Below are 26,013 nucleotides of genomic sequence, written 5' to 3'. Positions count from 1 at the left end.
ATGTCTATTCAGGTCTTTTGCCCATTTTTCCATTGATTGATTGGTTTTTTTGCTGTTGAGTTGTATAAGTTGCTTATATATTCTAGAGATTAAGCCCTTGTCCATTGCATCATTTGAAACTATTTTCTCCCATTCTGTAAGTTGTCTTTTTGTTTTCTTTTTGGTTTCCTTTGCTGTGCAAAAGCTTTTCAGTTTGATGAGGTCCCATGGGTTTATTTTTGCTCTAATTTCTATTGCTTTGGGAGACTGACCTGAGAAAATATTCATGATGTTGATGCTCTACTTAAAAGAGACACATGCACCCGCATGTTCATTGCAGCACTATTCACAATAGCCAGGACATGGAAACAATCCAAATGTCCATCAACAGATGATTGGATTCAGAAGATGTGGTATATATACACAATGGAATACTACTCAGCCATAAAAAAGGATGACATAATGCCATTTGCAGCAACATGGATGGAACTAGAGAATCTCATACTGAGTGAAATGAGCCAGAAAGACAAAGGCAAATACCATATGATATCACTTATAACTGGAATCTAATATCCAGCACAAATGAACATCTCCTCAGAAAAGAAAATCATGGACTTGGAGAAGAGACTTGTGGCTGCCTGATGGGAGGGGGAGGGAGTGGGAGGGATCGGGAGCTTGGGCTTATCAGACATAACCTAGAATAGATTTACAAGGAGATCCTGCTGAATAGCATTTAGAACTTTGTCTAGATACTCATGTTGCAACAGAAGAAAGGGTGGGGGAAAAACTGTAATTGCAATGTATACATGTAAGGATAACCTGACCCCCTTGCTGTACAGTGGGAAAATAAAATAAATAAATAAATAAATAAACAAAAAAAAAAAAAAAAAAGAGGAAAGCTGTCCTGGTCTTATAACCCTAAACTCATCAACAGTGATGTCTTGTTTTTCTCACCCACCAAGTCTGTCTTTTTCTGTCCTTTTTTGTGCCCCTGGGAGTTTGAACAATGCTCAGTGAATAGTGAAAATATACTAAAGAACAATGAATAAAAGGTAAATACTTAAAAGTTAGAATATTTGAGGAAAGCACACATCCCATGCTAGTGTAAGATCCCTTGGCAGATTTCTCTTTAACCCCTGTCCGCTTGGGATGAAATTCGCCAGACTCACTTCCAACCCCTCCCCACCCCCACTTCCTTCTTCAAACACACTAGGGGGGGTTCAGCCTTGAGTGCTCTAATCCAGAGGAAAATGACTTATTTTAAAAAGCAGTAAAAACACCGCATTCCTTTGGCACAGGATGAAGACCAGCTCAGCTCTTCAGCCCTCGATCTTTGTCTATTGTTTTCCAAACAGTAAACTACTATTTCCACCCCGACAGATTGTGGGCTGCAGTTCTGTCCGAGTCCTGGGCTCCTCATGAATATGAACTGAAGGGCTCTGACCCAGAAAGTGGTAGGTAATCTCAGGGTGGGGGTTGAGGGTGGGAGGGAGACAGGTAGAAAAAACAAAACCAAACCACCCAGGGTTTATGTAATTCTACACTCTTGAAATCTCCTGCAGGTTCTGAGTGGGGTAAAATGGGGTCTCGGAAATGTGGATGCTGCCTGAGTAGTCTGCTGATTCCGCTGGCACTTTGGAGCATAATTGTGAACATATTACTGTATTTCCCAAATGGACAAATGTCCTATGCATCCAGCAATAAACTCACCAACTACGTGTGGTATTTTGAAGGGCTCTGTTTCTCAGGTATCATGGTAAGTGTGGCTTTGGGAACTTGGGATCGCAGAAGGAGGAGTTCTTACTAAGAATTAAACTCGTTCCTAGTAAAAACGATGAATCACGGAAAAATCATTCTATTAATCCTGGGTTTGCAGTTTGGAAGATGGGTGGTTGTAGAAAGGCAGGGAGTCCATCAGGACTTGGAAAATAGCTTTGTTTTCAGAAAGCTGCTCAATTATGTAGCTCCAGTAATGCGGGAAATTTGTCCTAATGAAAGTCTCTGGGACACTGGCCTATAGAAAAACTATGTCCTCAGGAAACGTTGTGTGTCAGCTTATACTGTTTAATCTCCAGTGGCATTGCTCTTTTCCAGAATGGATTTTCTGTCTGCACTCATGACTCCTCTGGCTTAGAGGGGTATTGAGACAGTGGAAAAAGCAGAAACTTGAGGATTCAGATAAACTTGAATTCCAATCTAAGCTCTCTTATTTGTGTCATGAGACTTTAAGCAAATTATTCAATGTCATTGGGCCTCAGTGTCCTCATTTGAAAAATGTAAATAATAACATTTACTTTTTAGGGAGAATATGGGGATTAAATAAAATCTCATGTATGAAGTGCCCAGGACAGAGAGTGACATACAGTAGGTAGCCAGTGACTATTATAAGTATAAATATTATTAGAAGGGTGGGCCATATCATCATTAAATAGTCTGACATTCTACCCCTAATAAAGGAGGGTGTTTCTGAAAACTAAATCAAAGTGTCCACAGTAAGAATCCATGAATGTTTTTCTGATGACTTTGTACTCTTTAAAAACAAACTGATAGTAAATCATTCTGGCAACTCAGAGGAAAAGACACTTTTCCTGATCATATCATTTCTAAAAAAAACACATTGTGTACTTTTAGCTTCCTATACCAACAATAATATAAAAGAAAACCACTGTAATCTATGTCTACATCTTTGTGGGTGTTTAATTATTATAATATTTGAATATGTTGGAAAGCAGTTTCATTTTGCCACGTTGCACATTATGTATACATAGGTAACCTCTAAAATATGAATATTCAGTGCTATTGAAGGTGCTCTGTGTTAAGTACACAATGAATGTTGGTGGTGGAACTACGCATAAATGCAAGCCTTTTGGAGAAGACTTTTGTATATTAAGATCCATGAAAATGCTTATGTCTTTTGAAATGAGGAAATAATCCAAAATAAGGAAAGAAATGTGTGCATAGATATTTATGGGAGCATTATTTATAATAGCAAAAAACTAGAAGCATCCTAGCATAGACATGGTCAAATAAATCATGGTATGGTCTCTTCATAACTAATGAAATTTGTAGTTATGAACATGTAACAACATGGAAAATGCATGTTAGTTTGTGTTAAGTGAAAAAAGATAGAACAAAAATGTGAATGCATTATGATTGCAACTATGTAATATACACACATGTAGGAAAACACTGGGAATCAATGCCTAAAAGCATGTGAGGGAAGCAGAATTTTTGGATAATTTCCCTCCATTATTCTTGGGCCCTTTGTATTGCAGTTACATTTTACACCAAAAAGAGAAAGCAGTTTCTCTATCAAGACAGGCATTTCTCCTTTGACACAGAACTTTAGGGTCTAGCTCTAATTATTTTTAACAGTATTGTGATGGGGCTGGTTACTGCATCTGATTCCTGTGCCTTATCTTGTCATTGTTTCCCTTCAGTATAGAATTGTAATAAACAGATTGCAAGGCATTACTAAGGTTAAACCAGAAACTGTTTAAAACTGTGTGTTGAAAGGAGGGGAATATAGGACTATTATATTCCATGTAAAATTTAAAACTATAAAAGGAACTTGTTCCCTATCTTTCACTGTCTAGGAATTCTAGAAAAATATCCTTTCAAGAGCAAATCTTTTCAGGAGAAAGAAGAGGAATATAGATAAATAATTAAATGGACAGATAAATAATGGCTGAAGGAATTTGGAAACTGGAAATGTTCACCTCAAACAGTAAAATAACAATTCAGCTTCAAGATTCAGTTCTGAACAGTGGGATAGGTGGAGAATTTGCCAGAAGCAATTCATGGTCCATACCTGCCCAAACCGGAGACTATAATAGTAAAGAAATCCCTGTTCTTTCCAGGACTTGAGCGCTTTGCCTAAGATAGCAAGAAAGGGAAGTAGAATACATTGAATTCTCCCAGTTTGTGGGCTTGAAACAGGCAAAGCACACTGCAAAATTTGAATCTGAGATGATTAGAATACATGGGGAAAATTGAATTTACTTTACTTTAGGTTAAGACATGTAGTATCAGATTAGCCATACCTTTTACCTGCATTCCCAGAGGGCAGAAAGTGGAGAGGAGCTGGCCAACAGCAAAGTCTGGTGGATGGTTTTCCTTTGTCCTTCACTAGTGAGTCAGTAAAAAATGCAGGTTTGCTGCAGAGGATGGTAGTCTCAGGTCCAAACCATTTGCCCCTCCTTAACCCTTAGCTTTTGATAACCGATAACCAGGATAATAATAGTTAACATTTATTGGTCTCTTATTATGAATCAAGCACTGTATTCAAAATTTTACATACAATAACCTCATAACAGCCCAAAGGGTTGAGAACCCAAATTGGTTCTCAGCACCATTTGACAGGAGAGGACTCTTGAGGTCACACAGCTGTTAAAGTGGCAGAGCTGGAATTTGAAGCCCAGATCTGCGTGATCCCAGAGTCTATGCTCTGAAACTGAAAACATGCGTTGTGCTGTAAGTGAATACAAACTAGTTTTCCAATTCTGAATACTATTTCTTTTCTTCCCTACTTTAGATGCTTATAGTAGCAGCAGTTCTTCTTGTACTGGAGAATGATAACAACTATAAATGTTGCCAGAGCGAAAACTGCAGCAAAAAGTACATGGTAAGAGCAATAGTATTTTGAGTATGGTTGACTGGGTCCCAGTTTTCTTTCCTCTCATTTAGAAACACACAGATATTGACACTATTGTACCCTTTCCATGATCCTGTTAGTACAGAACCCAAGAGTTTACTCCAAAAATTATCTTTCATTTTGTTAATTTTTTCCTTCACTTTTTGTTCTGGTGACATTCTTCCAGAAATTCAAGATTTAAAGATACGCAAAATTAGGGAAAAAAAAAAAAACTTTTCCAGAATTTCTGTGAGTCTATTTTTTCCCTTATCAACCTTGTTGAGACTAAGAACTAATTTACATACAATAAATGTCATTCATTAAAAGTGTAAAATTCCATGAGTTTTGACAGTTAACTCCACCCATGAAACTACTGTCATAATCAAGAAACAGAATATTTCTGTCACCTCCCAAAAGGTTAATCTTTGATCTGCTTTTTGTCATTACAGATTAGTTTGTATTCTATATAAATAGAATCATACCATATTTGTCTTCTGCATCTGGCTTCTTCCATGCAGCATTAGATTTGTCCCTGAGTTGGACATATGTGATGTATATTTTTTAAATTGGAGCTTTAAAAATAATTAAAATAAAATCAAGAGAGAATAAATACAACCACATTTTTCTGAGCCTATGTTCAACAGGTAGGCACTGGGTTCCTACATTTCCACCCTTATCCATCTCTTCTTCCTCATGATCATCATCATAGCACTTCATAGTTCTCACACATTTATCGAGTGAATTCGATCATTGTTACTGCTGTTTTATAGATGAGTCACCTGCGACTCAAAGAGAATGTGTGATTCATTAACTAGAGGAGCTTTACCAGAGGTCTGGGAGGCATTCTTTGCAGCAGTGGTTCCACACGTTGGTTGCACATTGCAATCATCTGGGAGCTTGGTGTTAGAATCCCACCCCCAGAGACTCTGACTTAGTTATTCCGAGGTGCAAGCAGATTTTATTGTGCAGCCAGCATGGCATGACCTACTTTCTTTGACTCTTGCTTTTTTGAAGATTAAATTAGTTGTTTAATTTAGCACTGTGCCCCTGGTGGGTATGAATTTAAAAACTAAAATATGCTCCGTATGCATGTGTGTGTGTGTGTGTGTGTTTTCTTAATCAGTTGACTCAGATATCCTCTAGTAATTGCTGGTATTACACTGCAGAAAAGCTTTCAAAATTGTCTAGGTTAAGCAATATATTCAGGTATATTTTAGCCTATGCTACTCAGGGAATTTCTAGAAAACAAATGCATGTGCCATTAAGTATATAATAAAACTCAATTTGTTCAATTTGCTTAATTCACTATTAGCCCCCTCCAGCCCCCCTCTAGACATACTAGAAATAGTATAGGGTCTGGATGGGATCTTATAATCAGCATTGGATAAAATGACTGGCATCTCAGCTGGGAAGAGCAGGAGGAAGGGAGAGAGGAGTCACTGGATTCCTTGCTTGGTTCTTTCAAAGTAGTCTTTAGAAAGGAATCCCAACTGATTTGTCCTCCAATGCCAAATACCTGATGGCAATGAAATAAGTGAGCCTGTAAGCATTAGAGTAAATGTTCTACTTAAGGAAGAGAGGAAGCTGCTACTCAAGTCCAACCAATTGCTACTACTACAAAATTGTACAATAATTCTCAGTTTACGATAGGAAATGGAAATATGGAATTTTAAGGAAAACTTTTCTGTTATAAAATTTGGGGAATTAATTATCATATAAGCTAAATAAAGTAAATCTTGCAGAACAAATTTGAGCTTCCCCTTTGTAACTTCTGGAGCTCTGGAATGGAAATTTAGGTCACCCAAGATTCATTTTGCTGAAGAGAAAAAAGTTTTCCTCAACCCCCTTAAGGTTCCTGGTTGGGTCTGAAAATTAAACTGATGACAGATTAACATGAGAAAAGCATACACATTTTATTGAATTTTTACATGTACATGGAGGGACGAAGAGAATGAAGATCCAAAGATGTGACCAGAGCAGCAAGCTTCTCTACATCTTAGACAAAGAAACAATGAATTTGTCAAGAATTGACAGGACAGAGAGATTTGGGTCAGAGATAGAAAAGGTGAAGAGGTAGCTAGGAAGATACGCTTTAGTTTATCAAGATTGATGTATACAGGATACTTAGGCCCAAATTTCAGTCTCTGGGGATAAGAATGTCTTCCTTCCTCCTGGTACAGAGAGGGTACCTTTCACACGGGAGTTTTATGACCTGCTTCAGGGAAGAAGGGTGAGAGGGTGGAGGAGGTCAAAATGAACTTCCTGCTTCTGCTGTTTCCTCAAACTCCTTAAGATAATACACCAAGATGCCATATCCTGAACTCAGTCATTCTTGTGTCTGACACTTCCCTCAAGATGTTTCACAGTCCAGAAACTGAGTGAGTAGATTGTCTCATAACTCACTGAGCCATTCTCTCAGTCCTGGACATTTCCAAGGTAATGAACAAACAAAGAGCAACAACAACAAAAAACCCCAAAGTTAATGGCTAGAACAAACTGTAAATTTAGTTTTTGAGTCCAGAGGACAAGCAGTTAAGAATATTTCTAGGTGTTGGAACACCAAGCATCTTCAGATGGAGTAAGAGCAGGAGAGGGTAATCTGACAGACTTTCCTGGTTCACCGTTTGAATGTCTCTGGGGACGTCATTAGGTGTTCTGCTGAACTTTCTGAGAGGCCCACACAGCAACAGGTACAAAGATTGTCTAACATGAATTATTGTGATGCTTTCTCTGAAGTTTATATTATAGCTTTAGCTTGTCCGGTTTTGGGAAAAGGGAAGTTTTAATTCTCAATGATTCCAAATCATAAGGGTGGCAGAGAAGTTGGAAACATCAGTTTGGGGGAATGCTAGCCAGATATTGGAGAAAACTAAAATAATTTAGGATTCAGTCCAATGTATAGATAGATAATAAAAACTCAAAGACAATGAACAGGACTAGAATCTGATATCCACAAAAGTGTGTTATAATTTTCCAATGAAACTTTTTTCTCTACAATCACTCCCATTTCTATCCAGATAATCAAAGTAAGACTAACTTGTCTGCAAAATATATCTAGTCTCCTTAAACTGGGCCTGATTATATAACTCCTCAGTTTATCTAGTGCCATGTAATTAATTTTCTTTATGAATGCATCAGTTTCTCCACTGAGTTTTGGAAATTTTTACTCAGCTCAATGGTATGACCTTAAAGTTACAGAAACCTATGCTTGTTAGAGTCCTCGAAGACAAGTACTTAGGCAAAAGCATCAGAGTAGAACAATAATTCTCTGTAAATGACAAAAGACTTTAAAATGGCCATGGTTGAGGATCTAATGAGAGTTTATCATAATGCAAATGAAAAAAGTTGGTTATTTCGGAGGCATACAATATTTTAAGATAATAACTGGAATTATGACTACATTATACCAGGACACAGATTTCCAGAAATTTTATATAATTTCTGGAGCACATATTAATAACATGTACCCTTACAAATAAAACCTAAAGGTTAAAAACCACTTCTTATATGGCAATATTTTCCACATAATTTAACATATCAAGTAAACCTAATTAGTTTTCTCCCTTTCTCGCTCTCTCTCTCTCTCAAGGAAAGAGAACAAATTATTGAGATCTTCCAGGGGACCTCTGGAAAATCCCAAAGTTTGTTCCAGGTCAACAAGACTACATTTAGAATTTCATTTTGGGGGAAGTTTGTCAAAAACATCAAATAGAATCATAAGTCATATGAAACAATACTTAGTGATCCATTTAACTGAAATGACAGTGATTTCAAAGGTAAATACAGAAAGTTACATCATTAAACAAAACAAAACAAAGTACCCTTGACTCTATAAGTAGAGAAGACTCACTTGTCTTAAATAATCAGAGATGTAGTAAAATCATGAAGCATAGGAAATTATTCTGATAAAACACAAAGTCTTTGCTTTCTGGGTAGATTACTGAAAAGGTTAAAAACCTTTCATGATTTTTTAATCAAGAGGAGACCGATGGTCAAATAAAATTTGTCCTTTTAGGGGAGATAAGACCTAATTCTAGCTTTGCATCAGTGTACCTTTGATATTAAGGCCAAGGTGATATTAAGGCCAACTCCTTATCTCTTTCTGTCTTTTCTCAACTTTTGTTTTTGCTCGGTTTGTCCTCTTTTTCTCCTCTTTCTCATTCTTAAACAGCCGATTATTTTACATCAGGACAAATTATTCTTGTTCCTTAACAAAAAGCCATCTCCATAACTCATACTTTTATTTAACCAAAAGATAATTCTACTTTTCTTGCATACAAAGTCATTCCCTTATTACTTCTAGTAAGTTTAATTACATATATTAATTGGAATCCCTAACTCTTGGAAATTTTAATTTCTAGTGAAACCTACAAAGTAAGCAACTGTGAACTATTACATTTTGACATTCTACTGATTGGAAAATTTTATAAATATATTATTTCATAATTTGTGGAAGTATACTTTTCCTCATAGTACAGTTTTCCAATGTGTCACAAGATGTGTTTTACTAAAAAACCAAAATACCTTTAATTCTTCTGTAATAGGAAGAAAAAAGTAGATAAACCTATGATGTAATTACTGTTTCAGTATTTCATCTTACTCAGAAATGATCTAGATATCCACTGAATTTCTATCACTTGTTATAACTTTTAGGTTTCAAGTTAGCAAAAAGATTTTGGAAGTTTTTTTTTCTTTTACTATATTTCCCACCTGTGACTCATTTATTATTCAACTGAAAATTTGTACCTCTTCATCTCCCACACCTATTTGGTGAGGAAATTAAAGTAGTAAAGTATTATAAAACATAATTAGTGTTGAAAGGTTTATTTATAATATTTTATCACATAATTTACTTGCTCTTAATTATGTTTAGATTACTCATGAAAATTTTATGAGGTATTCCCTTGTAGTGCAGCAGATTAAGAATCTGGCATTGTCATTGCTGTGGCTCAGGTCGCTGCTGTGGCTGGGGTTCAATCTCTGGCCCAGGAATTTCCACATGCCACTGGAAAAGCCAAAAAAAAAAAAAAAAAATTCTATGAGGAGTACCCGATGTGGTACAGTAGAAACAAATCCTACTAGGAACCATGAGGTTGCAGATTCGATCCCTGACCACACTCAGTGGGTTAAGGATCTGGCTTTGCTGTGATCTGTGGTGTAGGTTGCAGATACAGCTCGAATCTGGCATTGCTGTGGCTGTGGCGTAGGCCAGCAGTTACAGCTCCGATTAGACCCGTAGCCTGGGAACTTCCATATGCCTCGGGTGCAGCCCTAAAAGGAAAAAAACACACAAAAAAAAAATTCTATGAGACATTAAGACATTAAACAAAGTTAGCTTTCATCTTGTTATTTTTCTGGTTAACAATTTTTTTATACACACATATATATAAAGCAACCATCAAACATCATAGAAACAAGCACCTAAAAAAAGTTAAACATGCAGCTTCTCTCTTTCTTTTTTTTTTCTTTCTCTTTTCTTTTTTTCTTTTTTTTTTTTTTTTTTTTGTTGTTGTTGTTGTTGTTGCTATTTCTTGGGCCGCTCCCGCGGCATATGGAGGTTCCCAGGCTAGGGGTCTAATCGGAGCTGTAGCCGCCGGCCTACACCAGAGCCACAGCAACGCGGGATCCGAGCCGCGTCTGCAACCTACACCACAGCTCACAGCAACGCCGGATCGTTAACCCACTGAGCAAGGGCAGGGACCGAACCCGCAACCTCATGGTTCCTAGTCAGATTCGTTAACCACTGCGCCACGACGGGAACTCCTCTCCTTCTTTAACAATAGTGCTTGGTGGACATTAAGCAATTTTTATTGTATGTTTCGTTTTTAGGTTGAATTTATAGTTTCATCATTTTAAACATGTAGTAGAGATAATATGTTTGTTTCTCTAGTAAACCTAGGTAGAAAAAAATCTATACATCTGCATTATATTTAAGGCTGACAACTCTAAAGATATGCCTTTTTTACTCAATTTAAAAATTAGCTTTATTTACCAAAGATTATCCCAGATATGTGAATGTTTAAAGGAAAAAAAAAAGCTTCTTTTCTTTTTTTCCCCTCTCTCTCAGGAGATTGTGAACAGAGTTTTAGTTATTTCCTGGGATATTTACATTTCAAGGACATGGTAAGAGTTATATTTCTGAGAGATGGAGAAAGGATATAGGTTTTCTTATAGGAGTTTAGGACATGGTTGTCTATTATCAGAGGTCTAGGTTAATTACTACTAAAATTTTGTCCTTTTTTTTTTGGTCTTTTGTCCTTTTAGGGCTGCACCTGCAGTCTACACCACAGCTCATGGCAATGCTGGATCCTTAACCCACCAAGCAAAGCCAGGGATCGAACCCACAATTTCATGGTTCCTAGTCAGATTTAGTTTCTGCTGTGCCATGATGGGAACTCCTTGTCCTCTTTCTTAAATGCAGTTTTGTTTTCAGTGTCCTGATCTTTTACAATACCTGCCAACATTTTGAGATTAATAGAAGTGGTTTGGGGATTGGTAAGGATAGGTGGACTTAGAATTGCTTTTATAACTGCATTTTTGGGTTTGTAAAGACTTGGTTTGTAAGACAAGGACAGTTGCTTTTTTAAGTCTTCGAAGAATTGGGTTGCAGCCTGAATGATACCAAGGGGCTGGTCTGCCCATCTGACTACATTATCTTCAAGATGCTTCCTTATTTCAGGGAGATTTCCAACTAAGATGGAAATTGAAAGATTTCTCCATTCTAGATTTAGAGCTGTGTGCCTTTGGAATGTTTTCTTAAATCATTCCACAAAGCCTTCAGCATATTTTATTTTCCTGTGAATGCAGAGCTCCTAAGGAGAGAAGGCCTTAACCTAAAAATTCCTATTAAGCTCTGAATGTCAACCTCCAATTTGGCCAACTTCTGACCATAGAGTTCTTTTTTTTTTTTTTTCTTTTCTTTTTCTTTGTTTAAAGAACATGCAAAACCAGAGAGTTCCCATCGTGGCTCATCCTGAACAAGGCCAGGGATTGAACCCCTATCCTCATGGATACTAGTTGGTTTCTTAACCCATTGAGCCACAGTGGGAATTTCCATAGAGCTCTTTAAAAAAAAAAAAAAATTGTTCCAAATATTTAAACCAAAGGTATACCTATTGAGTATCTCAAAATCAATACTTAACCATGGACACAAGAGGTGCCCCCAAGGAGAGTTCAAGAGATGCAGCCCCCAAACCACTTCCAAAGGTAGCCAAAAGAAAGAGGACTTAGACAACCCCTTGGGAGAGCTGGTAATGTAGGGAAGATAATAGCTACAAATTGGGCACCACCACATTTATGTATAGCCATATTTGGGGGGCTTGAAATCTGACATTTGACTTCCTGCAAAAGTAAGAACTGACATTTGCATGCCCTGATAGGCAGAAAGCCAAGCCACGTTCTCAGGACATGAAATAGGAGATGAACAGGAAAGCAACAGGATCAATAACCAGTGGGTACCCCCAGACCAAATTTTAATAAGAGTCACAATCCAAGAACTAATACTCACAAATGTTTTTCTCCTGCCAATCTGAATCTGACAAGGAAAGGACCTTACCACCTTTGCCCAACTGGTCTCCCCAAGCAGAGATCTAAGAAACTAACTGGGCAAGAATGCTTTTGGCAACTTTAGTCAGAGGTCTAGGATCTCTGACTGCAGTTTCTGGATTGAACAAAAGTGATGGTGCCCCACGATGGGTGCCAGAAACTGTAGGGGAGAAAAATTTCCTCAACTTTTTAGGATCCCTGTCTGAAAATGAAACTGACAGAGACAGATTAACAAGAGAAAAGCATACAAATTTTATTGAATTTTTCCATGTACCTGAGAGCCTTCACAAAAGAACAAAGTCCCAAAGTTGTGATCAGAGCAGATCTATACCTTTCAGACAAAGAAACAACAATACATTTATAAAAAATCATCAGGTAAGAGGGGTTTGGGCTTCAAGTACTAAATGGTGAAGAAGTAACCAGGAAGGTAAAGTTTAGCTTAACAAGGTTTGTTTACATAGATTTCTTGGCCCCAAATTCCCAGTCTCTGGTGACTAGAGTGTCTTCCTTCCTCTTGATACAGGGACAGCACCTTTCACATGGAAATTTTATGATCCCTGCTTCAGGGTAGAAGGATGAGGGGGTGGGGGAAATCAGAATGGCTTTCCTACTTCTGTCGTTTCCTCAAACTCTTTCAGCCTAAGACATTAATATGCCAAGGTGCCATATTTTGGAACAGCATGACCTAAACCCCGTGAGTTTCTTGGTTGCTGTCCATTCCTCAGTGGAGTCTCATCTTTTACCAATGTCTTATGGGTTGCTATCCCTGGAATACAAACATTGGCCAAAAAAGGGCACTTGAAATAATGGAGGGTTTTGGTTTTTTTTGTTGTTTTTTTTTTTTTTGTCTTTTTGCCATTTCTTGGGCCGCTCTCGCGGCATATGGAGATTCCCAGGCTGGGGGTCTAATCAGAGCTGTAGCTGCCGGCCTTCGCCAGAGCCATAGCAACACAGCATCCGAGCTGCGTCTGCGATCTATACCACAGCTCATGGCAACACCGAATCCTTAACCCACTGAGCAAGGCCAGGGATCAAACCCGCAACCTCATGGTTCCCAGTCAGATTCGTTTCCATTGCGCCACGATGGGAACTCCTGAAAAAATGGAGATTTTGATTATACTTTCCACTTTGCAAATAATTTATAAATCCATTGTGCCCTTTAATTTTTGAAACAGCCCTATTTTGTAGGTGCTGTCACCATCTGCAGCATCAACATTTTATAGAAATTGAAACTGTGACTCACAGAGATTCTTATTCCCATTTAATTTTGAGGCATACCTTGATTGTGCAATTGTATCTACTCTTTATGTTGTAATTTGTTTGTGTGAACGTACATACATACATAGTATGCCATGGTTGGCAACTTCCCCAAATGAAGACTTTCTTCACTAATCTTCTCAGCAAACTGCTTTGGAGTACATTTGGTAAACAAGGGACTCAATCTTTTGAAAACATCCTTCTTCCTTTTCTAAAGATGACATTGGTGAATAGGTAAATATTTCTTACAAAGTATAACAAACAAATTTATAGTAAAAAAATAGCTCTGGTTATTATATGATGAGGCAAAACTCTATTACAAGCACTATGAGAAATATAATTTGAAAGAACTTTTAATCATATGTGAAGTTGCCAATGAGGTCACCAATATCAAATAGGAAAAGGCACAAGTGTTCTTTCCTTCTTTGTGTTTTTAAAACACTTTTTTTCTGATTTTCTATAAAGATGACATATTAATATTACATTCATAAAGTGATTCTAAACAAAGAACTATAATACAATGTTTGTTCCAAAAATCACAGGTGTTTTGTCCTCACTTTTTCTGGTCTCAGCTTTTGAATTTATCATCATCTGGCTATTGCATGTTTCTCTTTGGCCATCCCACTCTCACTTGCAATTAACATTTCTTTTTTTTTTTCTTCTTCTTCTTTCAATCTCTTTTTATTATTATTATTATTTTTAATAGTTATTTCCCAAACACAATTTTTTATACTGTACAGCACAGTGACCCAGTTACTCATACATGTACACATTCTATTTTCTCACAATATCATGCTCCATCATAAATGACTAGACATAGTTCCCAGTGCTACACAGTAGAATCTCATTGCTAATCCATTCCAGAAACTAACATTTCTAAAACTAAATTAAATTGTCTCTGAAGCCAGACTGCCTTTTTTGGCATCTCTATTTGTATCTGTTTTTTATTCAAATTACAAACTCTGGATTTTTTTTTAGTCCATCTCCAGCTACTCATTTCCTCCTCGATGTCTTTTCATCCAATACATGTCTTTGTTGTCATAACTTGCATTTTTTCCATATTCTTTTTTAAAATGTATTTTTATTAAAGTATAGCTGATTTTAAATGTGTCAACTTCTGCTTTACAGCATAGTGACCCTATATATTTTTTTTCTCATACTATCTTCCATCATGTTCTATCCCAAGATATAGTTCCCTGTGCTATACAGTAGGACCTCATTGCTTACCCATTCTAAATGTAATAGTTTACATCTACTAACCCTAAACTCCCAGTCCACTCCACTCCCTTCTCCTCCCTGTAGGCAACCACAATTCTGTTCTCTATGTCTGTGAGTCTGTTTCTGTTTTGTAGAAGGTTCATCGATGCCATATTTTAGAGTCAACATATAAGTGATATCATATAGTATTTGTCTTTCTCTTTGTTTTTTGTTTGTTTGTTTGTTTTTTGTCTTTTTAGGGCCGCACCTGTGGCATATGGAGGTTCCCAGGCTAGGGGTCAAATCAGAGCTACAGCTGCCAGCCTACGACAGAGCCACAGCAACGCCAGATCCGAGCCACATCTGTGACCTACACCACAGCTCATGGCAATGCCAGATCCTTAACCCACTGAGCAAGGCCAGGGATCCAACCCCCAACCTCATGGTTCCTAGTCGGATTCGTTTCCGCTGCGCCACAACGATGGGAACTCCCTGTCTTTCTCTTTCTGACTTACTTCGCTTAGTATGAGAATCTCTAGTTGCATCTATGTTGCTGCAATTATTTCGTTCTTTGTTTAACGGCTGAGTAGTATTCCATTTGGAATTCTTATTTTGGGGCTAATTTCTGCTTGATGTGCCACTGCTGCCAGAGCAGTTTTCCAAAATCATGTCACTTCCTTGCTCAAAAACTAATTACATGGCTTGTTGGAAAAAGAGCTAATCCAGGTCTAGGGCAGCATAAATGTAAACTGAGCTTAGGACATCTTTTGCTAGGAAGCAAGGAAGTGTTCAAAGAATGATAAGGCTGTATCAGAGGGCACAGGAATTAACTTGAAGGAATATTCCCACTGGCCACAGCTGGACCATTTGAGCATCTAAAAGAAGAATAACCATAATGAGTTGTAGCACATTGAATTAGAAAATCCCTGAGTCCACTATGATACAGAAAAAGAGAGGCAGAGGAGAGAAACAGGAAATAGAAGTTCTACGCAGGGAAGTGATAACTTACAAGTTGCAGGAGAAATGATAGAATTAGAAAAGCTGCACATTACAACCACTCACAGTGATAACTGGTGGTTATAAATATGAGGTTCAATAGATGCTAAATCCATCAGTTGAGATGTCTTTAGGGAACAAGATATGACAGTCTCAAAGTATTACCTCACAAGTTATTTTCTAATTGCAATATGGAAAATTTACATTTATAGAGCTGAAGGGCACCACCATAACCAAGAGAGCAAATTTAGCATCATCAGTAGCCAGGAGAGACCCATAATGTGCCCAACGCCAATCATGTATTCTTGCCAAAATGTTTTACCCAAGTCCAATTTTAAGGAAACAATCAGAAAAGCTCTGAATATAGGACATTTATAGGACAACTGGCTGGGATTCTTCAAAAACAATGTAATATTCTGAAAAAAAAAAATAAGCAGCAAGACTAGTATAGTAAAAGTAACTAAAGAGATATAACCTTGTGCATAAACCTTCATTGAATCCCGTAGAAAAAAGTAAAAATTGCAGAATAATAGAATATCTTTCTTCTTGGGAGATACGTATTGGTGTGTTAACAGGTTGAGATATCACAATGTCTGCAACCTATTTTCAAACAGTTAAGCAACAAAAATGTAAATAAAAATACATGTGTGTTGATGTATATAAACATACAGAAAGAGGGGGAGAGAGAGAGCAAGCAAATATGGTAAAACAGCCACAAAAGTGAGGCTGAGTTTAAGATTACTACACTTTCAAATTTTGTAGATTTGAAAAAATTTTAATAAAAGGTTGTGGCGGCTCGGGGGGCACTTGCCCTGAAGGATGAAGTCCAGCCTCCTTGTTCTAAGGCCATCTCTTGCCCAGATCTTTCAAGCTACACTCACTTTATATGTGATTTAAGGTTTGGATTGTGTTCTGTTCACCCTGTCTTCCCAGTATTAGCACCATGCCAATCTGGCTGTCGTCAGTTTCTCCCCTTTACTCCTCTGTAGGACACCCCTCTTAGATCAAAATAATCTACCTTCTCTCACTACTCAATTTGTGCCAATCTGTCTGTGAATGTTGCTCATTCTCTCTACTCAAATGAAAACACCCTCCCCTCATCAATCCCATCCTCACTAGAGTATAAATATGACCATCTGAACAAACACCTGATATTTTCAAGCATAGTCCTGTATGTGAAGATATTCATATATCATTTCATAAAAGAAAGGCAAGGACCATAGCTTATGATTCTTAGAAAACTTACCTTACCCAAAAAATAGTATCTCTTTAATAAATAAGTATAGATTATTGACCACATCCCGTCATTGCATTTATATGAGTTAGTCAGTTTTTTGATATCAAAACTGCAGAAAAAAAGGGGAAGAAATTTTGTAAATTCACTAATTTCCTCTATGGAATGTCAAAGGAAAAAAATCATTTAAAAACTGATTTTTAAAATCAGATGAGTTGGGATTAAATGCTTCCATGTTGATGTGGACATGATATTACATAGACTGCAGCAGGCTTGGATGAATTGGTGAAGGTACCTATCTGATCATTTATCCACAGTATCCCCTTGTCTCATTCTACAGCCCTAACTTCCTTCTATGTTTAATTTAGATACTGATGTCGATGATCTTTTCGGCCCTTGGAATTGCTTTCTCTGGATACTGCCTGGTCATATCTGCTTTGGGCCTTCTTCAGGGCCCATACTGCCGTACCCTCGATGGTTGGGAGTACGCCTTTGAAGGCACAGCAGGACGGTAAGGAATAATTCCCTGATTTGGGAGGAGGGCAGATATCAGAAACTGGCTGAGTATGAGCTGGCTTCAGGCTCATACTCATTTTCCATAATCATTTTGGGGTTCTATGTGGCTACCTTACTGCCAGATTTTTCTAACAGTTGACTAATATCCAGACCAGTTTTTTCCCACACAGACTTTTGTTTAGATGCTTTTTCTCCAGTCTTTTAATGCCACACGCATTCACTATTTTGAGGCTGTCACGGAGATATCCAAATGAGAGCATGTTTCTCCTGTACTGCAGGGCAGGGCTTCCTGGTTATTGTGGTCAGGCAATGGCCAGCTCTCGGGGCTCAAGTAGTTCCAGGAAGTCATGTTGAGCAAATAAGCTGAGCTATTCATATTTACAGTTAGTCAGAAAATAGTTTTTAAGCACCTACTAAGTTCAGGCCGTGGCCTAAGTGCTAGAGAATCAAAGGTAAATTACACAGGTCCACTTCCCTCTGGGAACTCACCCAGACCTGACAGAACATTCTGCTAAGATGGAAGCCTTAGAATGAGCATGGCCCTCAGAGCACAGGGCTTCAATGCTTAAAAATCTGGTTTCAAGGAGTTCCTGTTGTGGTTGAGCAGGTTAAGTACCTGACTAGTCCCAACAAGGATGAGGATTCCATCCCTGGCCTCTTTCAGTTAAAGATCTGGCTTTGCCACAAGCCGTAGGGTAGGCTGCAGATGTGACTCGAATCTGGTGTTGCTATGGCTGTGGTGTAGGCCAGCAGCTGCAGCTCCTATTTGACCCCTGGCCTGAGAACTTCCATATGCTGCAGGTACTGCCATAAAATAAAAATTCTAGGTTCAAGTTTCCCATCTCCTGCTTACAAACTCTATGGCCTTAGACGAATATCTGGATATCTCTGAGTCTCTGTAAACTGGAAATAAACATCACTTCTACCTCACAGAACTGAATGTTAAACAGAAATAAAGCACAAATTAGACTTAATGGATTCCTGACATGCCAAATTTTCTTATTAACATTATTACCTTGTATGACTTTCTATAGCACATGATGTCTTCCATCTGCCAGTGGTCAGTAAGTCCAGTCGTTGGCATAGTGACCAGTGAGGATCCAGTGAGTTTCCTTCAACAAGCATTTGCTGATCTTTGCAATGTGCCAGGCACTGCCTTGGGCCTTAGATGTGGCCCTTCAGAAAAGGATAAGTCACAGTAGTAGTGCCCTCAGAGAACGCAGCTGAGTGAGGAAATAGATGCATAGCTATGGCTATGCTTAGAATTATAACGCAATGAAGAAAATGCTGTGATAGAACTTGCACAGAGTTGCAGAGAAAATGAATATCAGGGTAAACATCTCTGTTCTTTCCAGACTCTGCTAGTGTACTTGTGATTCATTCTATTTATATAAGAAGAATAAATAATACCATAGCCTGGGAGAAAAATAGAAATCCTGCAAGTCATCTTGCTTTAAATTGTTGGATGATCTGTGCAAAGCATATTCTGGGAACAGTCTAGGCTATGAATCTGGAAGGGATTAGTTTCCTTGGAGGCTACGACTGAGTTAAGAGTGAGAGGGGGTCTGGGGTGGGTCCAGGGAAATGATAGCAAGAAATTACATCTGCATCGTGTCTTATAGGTTCCAAAGCATTTTTATATGCCTCCCGTTGAATATTCATGATGACCCTAGGATTAGATATTTTAAGCCATCATTCAGATAAGACTCTAGAAATTAGAGAGGTAAAATCCCTTACAGATCCAGGGGTTCTGTCTCCATATTCAGCCCTCATTACCACTTGAGATATTAGCAATATCAAGAAATCCTAAGTGTCTCTGAATGTCCCAGAGCATAGAGAGTAGGAAATTTAAAAAGAGAGGAAAGAGATTTAAAGTAAGAGAAGAGGAGAGAAATAGAGGGAGGAGAAAGAAATAAAAGAGAAGAAAGCAGTCATGGTGGTGGTGGTGGTGGTGGTGGTGATGGTCACCAAAATGCAGAGTTCACCCCTTTGCGCTACAAGCACCAATGCCCAGGGCCACTCGGCCAGTATCAAATTTGCCTAATTGTTGTTTTGAGAAAAAGCATCTGGCTAATGACAAGATATATATATATATATATATATATATATATATATATATATATACTTTTTTTTTTTTTTGGTCTTTTCTAGGGCCACACCCATGGCATATGGCAGTTCCCAGGCTAGGGATCTAATCGGAGCTATAGCTGCTGGCCTACGCCACAGCCACTGCAACTCGGGACCCAAGCCGAATCTGCGACCTATACCACAACTCATGGCAATGCCGGATCCTTGACTCACTGAGCAAGACCAAGAATTGAACCCGAAACCTCATGGTTCCTAGTTGGATTCGTTAACCTCTGAGCCACCACAGGAACTCCCATGACAAGATATTTATAAACAACTTTATCTTGTAAATAGGTTTGATTGTTTTTGTTTGGGTTTCTTTTTTTCATTAGAGTTGATGTACATTATTTTATTGTGTACAATAGAATGATTCACAATTTTAAAGGTTATACTCCATTTACAGTTATTATAAAATATTGTCTGTATTCCCAGTGTTGTACAATATATCCTTGTATCTTATTTTATACATTAATAGCTTGTACCTCTTAATCCCCTAATCATATGTTGCCCCCTCCTCTGCCGGTAACCACTAGTTTGTTCTCTATGTCTGTGAGTCTGCTTCTTTTTTGTTATAGTCACTTGTTTGTTATATTTTTTAGATTCCACATATAAATTATGTCATAGTACTTGTCTTTCTCTGTCAGACTTATTTCACTTAGCATAATACCTTCCCAGTCCATCCATGGTGTTGCAGATGGCAAGAATGCATGTTCATTCTTTTTTATGCCTAAGTAGTATTCCTCTGTGTGTGTGTGTGTGTGTGTGTGTGTGTGTGTGTGTACATATATACCACATCTTCTTTATTCATTCATCTGTTGATGGACACTTAGATTGATTCCATATCTTGGCAATTGTAAATAATGCTGTGTTGAGGAGACTAGATTTTCATTTTAACTTAGTTGAACAGAGAATATCACCCTTAGGGAAATGCTAATGGCCATGCAGATCCAGAAGTGAGTGAAAGTCATTAGGTTGATTCAGTGTGGTTTTATGTTGTAAGCCACATGGGAAGTCCAATGCAGTGTGGTTTTAAAATTATCTTGGAAGTGGTTTAATTCTCACAATCCTGTAATAAACTAAACTAATCAAAACTTTTGGCCTTTTGTGTTTCTAGCTCTTAATCTAAATCTTAAGAGCTGTAGAACAGCAGTTGTCTAAAGCAGTACTCCTCACACTGTGGACTCTGGACCATCAGCATCACGTGGGAACTTAAAAATGCAAAGTCTCCAGCTCCATCCAAACATTCTAAATCTGAAACCCCGGGTTGGGGCCCAGCACTTTGCATTTTCACAAGCCTTCTGGAAAATCTTGATGTATGCTCAAATTTGAGAACTTTTCTAAAGGGCTTCGGGGCAGAACCTGAGAATAACTAACATCATTTCTCTTTGTTAATTTACCACCTGTGTGATTTTATATACAAAGCTAGCTTAGCCTTGTTCCTGACAACCCAGACTAACCTCTGGACTCTTAGGAAATAGGCAGCCTCTGCCTCTATGGATATTGACATGTGCTGCCTTGCCTATTAAACTCTTCAATATGCATCTTGCTTCCTAAGTGAATTAGAATCATTTGAGGCAGCCACTGTGTTCATAATAAGCTTAGCCCAGTGCTATTACATACCCTATGTTCAGTATATGCATCTGAATAATTTCATGTGTTCATGTTTAATAATATCATGTATTTTAACCATATATATATTAATTTCCCAAATGTATGAAGACTTGTATGTAGCCTTCTTCCTTGGATTGAGTCTGCAGGCTTGGCGATGCATCATGTTGACCATTTCTTCCCTTTCAGTTTCCTTACAGATTCCAGCACATGGAGTCAGTGCCTAGAACCTGCACATGTAGTAGAGTGGAACATCATTTTATTTTCCATTCTCATAGCTCTCAGTGGGCTTCAGGTGATTGTCTGCCTCATCAGAGTAGTCATTCAGTTATTCAAGATACTGTGTGGGACCTATTCAGTCATCATCCAGGTAAACAGACTCCCACTAGCACCTGTACCTCCTCCATTTTACCCCCACTATCCAGGATTCAGTGAGTCTCCTTGGAAGATCCTTAGAGTTCCATCATTTACTTTCCATTCTTAGTGTCCTTATCTTTACTTAGCCTTGAATATCTCAATTTTCCTAATATCCAATGTGTCTATTGGCTTGTCTCTATGGGTTGAATCAATGGAATAACTGTAAAATCACATTCCATGTTGTATGATGAAAATGTAAGTGTTTTGGGCGTTCCCATGTTGGCGCAGCAGAAACGAATCTGACTAGGAACCATGAGGTTGCAGGTTTGATCCCTGGCCTCACTCAGTGGGTTAAGGATCTGGCGTTGCCGTGAGCTGTGGTGTGGGTTGCAGACATGGCTCGAATCCCGCATTGCTGTGGCTGTGGCGTAGGCCAGCAGCTATAGCTCTGATTAGATCCCTAGCCTGGGAAACTCTATATGCTGCGAGTGAGGCCCTAAAAAGACAAAAAAAAAAAAAAAGAAAGAAAAAAGAAAACATAAGTGTTTTGAATAAGCAATATTTCAACATTTCTCTACAGAAATAATGCAAAGCTCAAAGAAGTCTTACTATTTATTGAAAACTTCCCTGTTCATAAATTAGTTGAAGGCTCACAACCCAATCCCACTGAAACAATTTCTATTTTGAATGTTGCTACATTCAATTAATAATCTTCTTTATACTGAGTGGTTTTGAAGAAGAGAAATATGTCTCCATCCTATTGAAACTACCTCTGCTTCATTTATTAAAATATTAATGTTAATTTAATTATGGTTGAAACTGCTAACCTTATCCAGCAAGTCCAGATGAAGAGAAATCATGAATGAGACATTTTGTGTCCTGCTTGGCAACATATAGTGTATAATACCTTTCCTAGCAGCTTCAAATAGATATTTTCCTATTCTACCATGTTTTGAAGATGAACTATAAGTCTGAGTTGCTACCTAGATTATGGGTCATTGATCATGTCAAGTTTACTCACTTTGAGTTTTGTTTTTTTTTTATAGCCTGGAATCATTTGAATAAGGACAAGACTGTTTTTCTTTATCAAGATATGGCCATCTACCTACATCTACTTGAGAGCAATAAACTTGAGGGCAATATTCAAATGACAGTATTTTCTCCAGTTGGTGTTTATTGTCCTCACTGGAAGTGCCAATTATGCTGTCCTTCCATTTAGAATTTTTCCTAAGATATATATTTCAAGGTCTTCAGAAATGTTAATTCCCTTTGATCAAATAAATTCAATTTTAGTAATCTATGGTATGAAAATAAATAAGAACGCAAGGTCAAACTTTATGCAAACATATACTTGAACATTATTTAATATTCCAGAAAATTAGAAGTACCCCCGAAGCCTAACTGTTTATGGGAAGGATTCAATAAAGAGTGGTACATTAGTTGTAATATTATGTAAAATGATATTTTAAAGATTATGAGTAGTACTATGTAAAAAAGCAGATTACAAATTTATGTTTATAGTATAAGAAAAACTAAAACAAAAGTTAATAAATTAAAATATAGGATAATATCTAAATCTTGATGGATTTACACAAAAATGTTTGCTGTGGTTGATTTGGATGATAAATTACCCTTCCTACTTTTGTATATATATATATATATATTTTTTTTTTTTGTCTTTTTGTTGTTGTTGTTGTTGTTGTTGTTGTTGTTGTTGCTATTTCTTGGGCCGCTCCCTCAGCATATGGAGGTTCCCAGGCTAGGGGTTGAATCGGAGCTGTAGCCACCGGCCTACGCCAGAGCCACAGCAACACGGGATCCGAGCCGCGTCTGCAACCTACACCACAGCTCACAGCAACGCCGGATCGTTAACCCACTGAGCAAGGGCAGGGACCGAACCCGCAACCTCATGGTTCCTAGTCAGATTCGTTAACCACTGCGCCATGACGGGAACTCCCTTGTATATTTTCTTTATTATGTTTTACTATTAAAATACTTTTTAAAAAAGAACACATATTTTTACTATTAAAAATTATCCTGTTTTTGCAATCTTAAAAGGCACATGATTTTTCCAAATGTTTCCCAACCTTGACTATCTATATACATTACACAATAACGCTTCAACCAATGTTCAATGAGGAAAATAGTGAGATAGATAAGCCAAAAAGTTCTATATAAACTTATATAATTTAACAAGTTCTTGACATTATTTTCTCACTGCAGTGGGCTACAAGAGGTAAACTTGAAATAAATGAGCTGTGGAGGGCATGACCATTAAACAGTTGATACTTGTGTCATGGGAAGTTACCACCACCTTATTTATTAAAAAAAACAAGTAAAACATTTATAAACTTTCTACCTATTCTTAGCATGACCCCCTGGAGTAGAGCATCCTTGTCTTATATTTTCCCATCATCCATAGGGCCTAGCACAAAGTGGGCATGGGAGATCTTCAATGTTGGACATTAGTGCCAGGCCCTTCTACTCTCCGTGGCTACTTGCCAAGCACCTGTCTCCATCATGGGCCCACTGGGCCCTAACACTTCTGCCACTTCCCATTGCCCTCCTCCATGGACACTGTCAACAATGCTCTACCTACCAATGCCTGTGCTGTGCCAAAGCTGGGAAGTGGTAGCCAGTAGTCTGGAGAATGCCTCTCTCCTTGATGCCTGGTCAACCTATAGCCTCCTTTAAGGGACGCTGCCCAATACACAGCCTTTGCTGAATCTAGCATCTTGAAAGGAAGCCATGTTGGGTACCACATGACCCCTGTGCCTGGTACCCAGCTGACAGAACTTTAGCTGACAAGCCTAAAGGGAAACACTGTCCAAATGAGATTGGTGGCCTTTCTTACTTGAAAATTTGAATTATAAAGCCAAAAATAAAGCAATTCAGACATTGCTGTCAGGAAAATAATTATGAGGAAGGATGCTAATATAAAAAGAGTATCTGGGAGTCCCCATCGTGGCTCAACAGAAAACTAATCTGATTAGTATCCATGAGGACACAGGTTTGATCCCTGGCCTTGCTCAGTGTGTGAAGGATCAGTGTTGCCGTGGACTGTGGTGTAGGTTGCAGATATGGCTCAGATCTGGCATTGCTGTGGCTATAATGCAGGCCCGCAGCTGCAACTCCAATTCTACCCCTGGCCTGGGAACCTCCATATGCCATGGGTGCAGCCCTAAAAAGACAAAAAAGAGTATCAGATTACTCTAGCAAGCCCAAAAGCTGGCTATATCCAGCATCCTCTTTTCTTCAGTTCTCCCAAAGACTCCACAGTCCTCTTGTAAATGAACTTACAGTCCAGTCCCATCCATTTGTCATTAAGACTGCCTCAATCATCTTGAGATTCAATATTTTTTTAATTTTATTTTTAAATTTTTTATTAAAGTATAGTTGATTTAAAATGTTGTGCCAACTTCTGCTGTACAGCAAAGTGATTCAGTCATGAATAGACATACATTCTTTTTCTCATACTATTTTGCCATCACGTTCTATCCCAAGAGACGATATAGTTCTTTGTTCTGTACAGTAGGACTTCACTGCTTATCCATTCTAAATTCAGTATAGTTTTGTACATTGAGTGGACCATGAATAGATGTCAGCTGAATGACTGCACTATAGAAACATTGTCTGACAACAGGGGCACAGTCAAATTCAGTACAATATCTATCAGTAAATCAAATATTAACACTGCCACACAAATATTTGTATTTAAAGAGTATATGCTGATGAGGCAATTTTAAGTAAAATAGCTGTATACAAATCTTTGTGTGCACTTTGAACCCAAGTTTTTAAAATAACATATAATTACATGTAGATGAGTACGAACGTTTAGATACATAGAAAAAAGCCTGGAAAATAGCTAAATGTTAATAGTTAATAATTACCATCTAATGATGAATACTTGAGTTACATCTCTTTTCTTTACATTGTTCTATATTTCCAAATTTTCTTTTGAAAATGTATTACTTGAAGAATTAGAAAAAATAAGTATCATTTAAAAAGCAAGTATCCTCCCACACTTTCTATAAAATCCATATAAGGAGCTTAAAATAGGAAAGAACTAGACATGAAACTATGTGTGTGAAAACCCCTTTTCTCACCCTTTTTAGGAGGTACTCTTCCCATTTTTTAATTCTCAGAGAAATTGAGAATTAAATTTGCCAACTAATCCAGTTGCGGATTTCTATTTTTTCATTCATGCTCTTATATTCATTATTACTCTCTTATTTTCCTTGCTTCTTTCTCAATGTACCTTTCCCGACTTCTTAAATTGAATACTTAGCTTATTAATTTTCAACTTTTCTTCTTTTCTTAAAATAAGCATTTAAATATAGTGGTCCCCTTTTGTCTGCAGGAGATAGACTGCATCCAAGACTCCCACTGGATGCTTGAAACCATGGTTGTACTGAACCCTATACATGCTATGTTTTTTTTCCAAACACATAAACCTATGATAAAGCTTAATTTATAAATTAGGCACACTAAGAGATTAACAACAATACCTAATAATAAAATAGAACAATTACAACAATATATTGTAATAAAAGCTATGTCAATG

The 26,013-nt window shown here is 37.7% G+C and overlaps 1 protein-coding gene across 2 annotated transcripts; it reads left to right on the top strand.

The window, feature by feature from the left end:
* The first annotated feature begins 1,307 nt into the window (after nt 1-1,307).
* On the top strand, nt 1,308-26,013 carry TM4SF18 (transmembrane 4 L six family member 18). 2 transcript variants are annotated; one of them, XM_084990029.1, is made up of 6 exons: nt 1,308-1,433; nt 1,542-1,735; nt 4,514-4,603; nt 17,210-17,352; nt 21,293-21,462; nt 22,496-26,013. In XM_084990029.1, exons 2-6 carry the CDS (start codon nt 1,559-1,561, stop codon nt 22,666-22,668), a joined length of 753 nt encoding a protein of 250 aa, XP_084846155.1. In that variant the 5' UTR covers nt 1,308-1,433; nt 1,542-1,558; the 3' UTR covers nt 22,669-26,013. The 2 variants fall into 2 exon arrangements, with proteins under 2 accessions (XP_084846155.1, XP_003132527.1); XM_003132479.5 differs by having other exon boundaries at nt 21,282-21,462.

This window comes from Sus scrofa, chromosome 13 (genome assembly GCF_054392235.1).
Source record: "Sus scrofa isolate SSC_HxYL_T2T_F1_AM1 chromosome 13, Sscrofa_HxYL_maternal_Yorkshire_Landrace_v2.0, whole genome shotgun sequence".
NCBI classification, from domain to species: Eukaryota; Metazoa; Chordata; class Mammalia; order Artiodactyla; family Suidae; genus Sus; species Sus scrofa.
The sequence above is the reverse complement of the archived record's forward strand: the minus strand, read 5'-3'. Positions and strand labels throughout refer to the sequence as shown.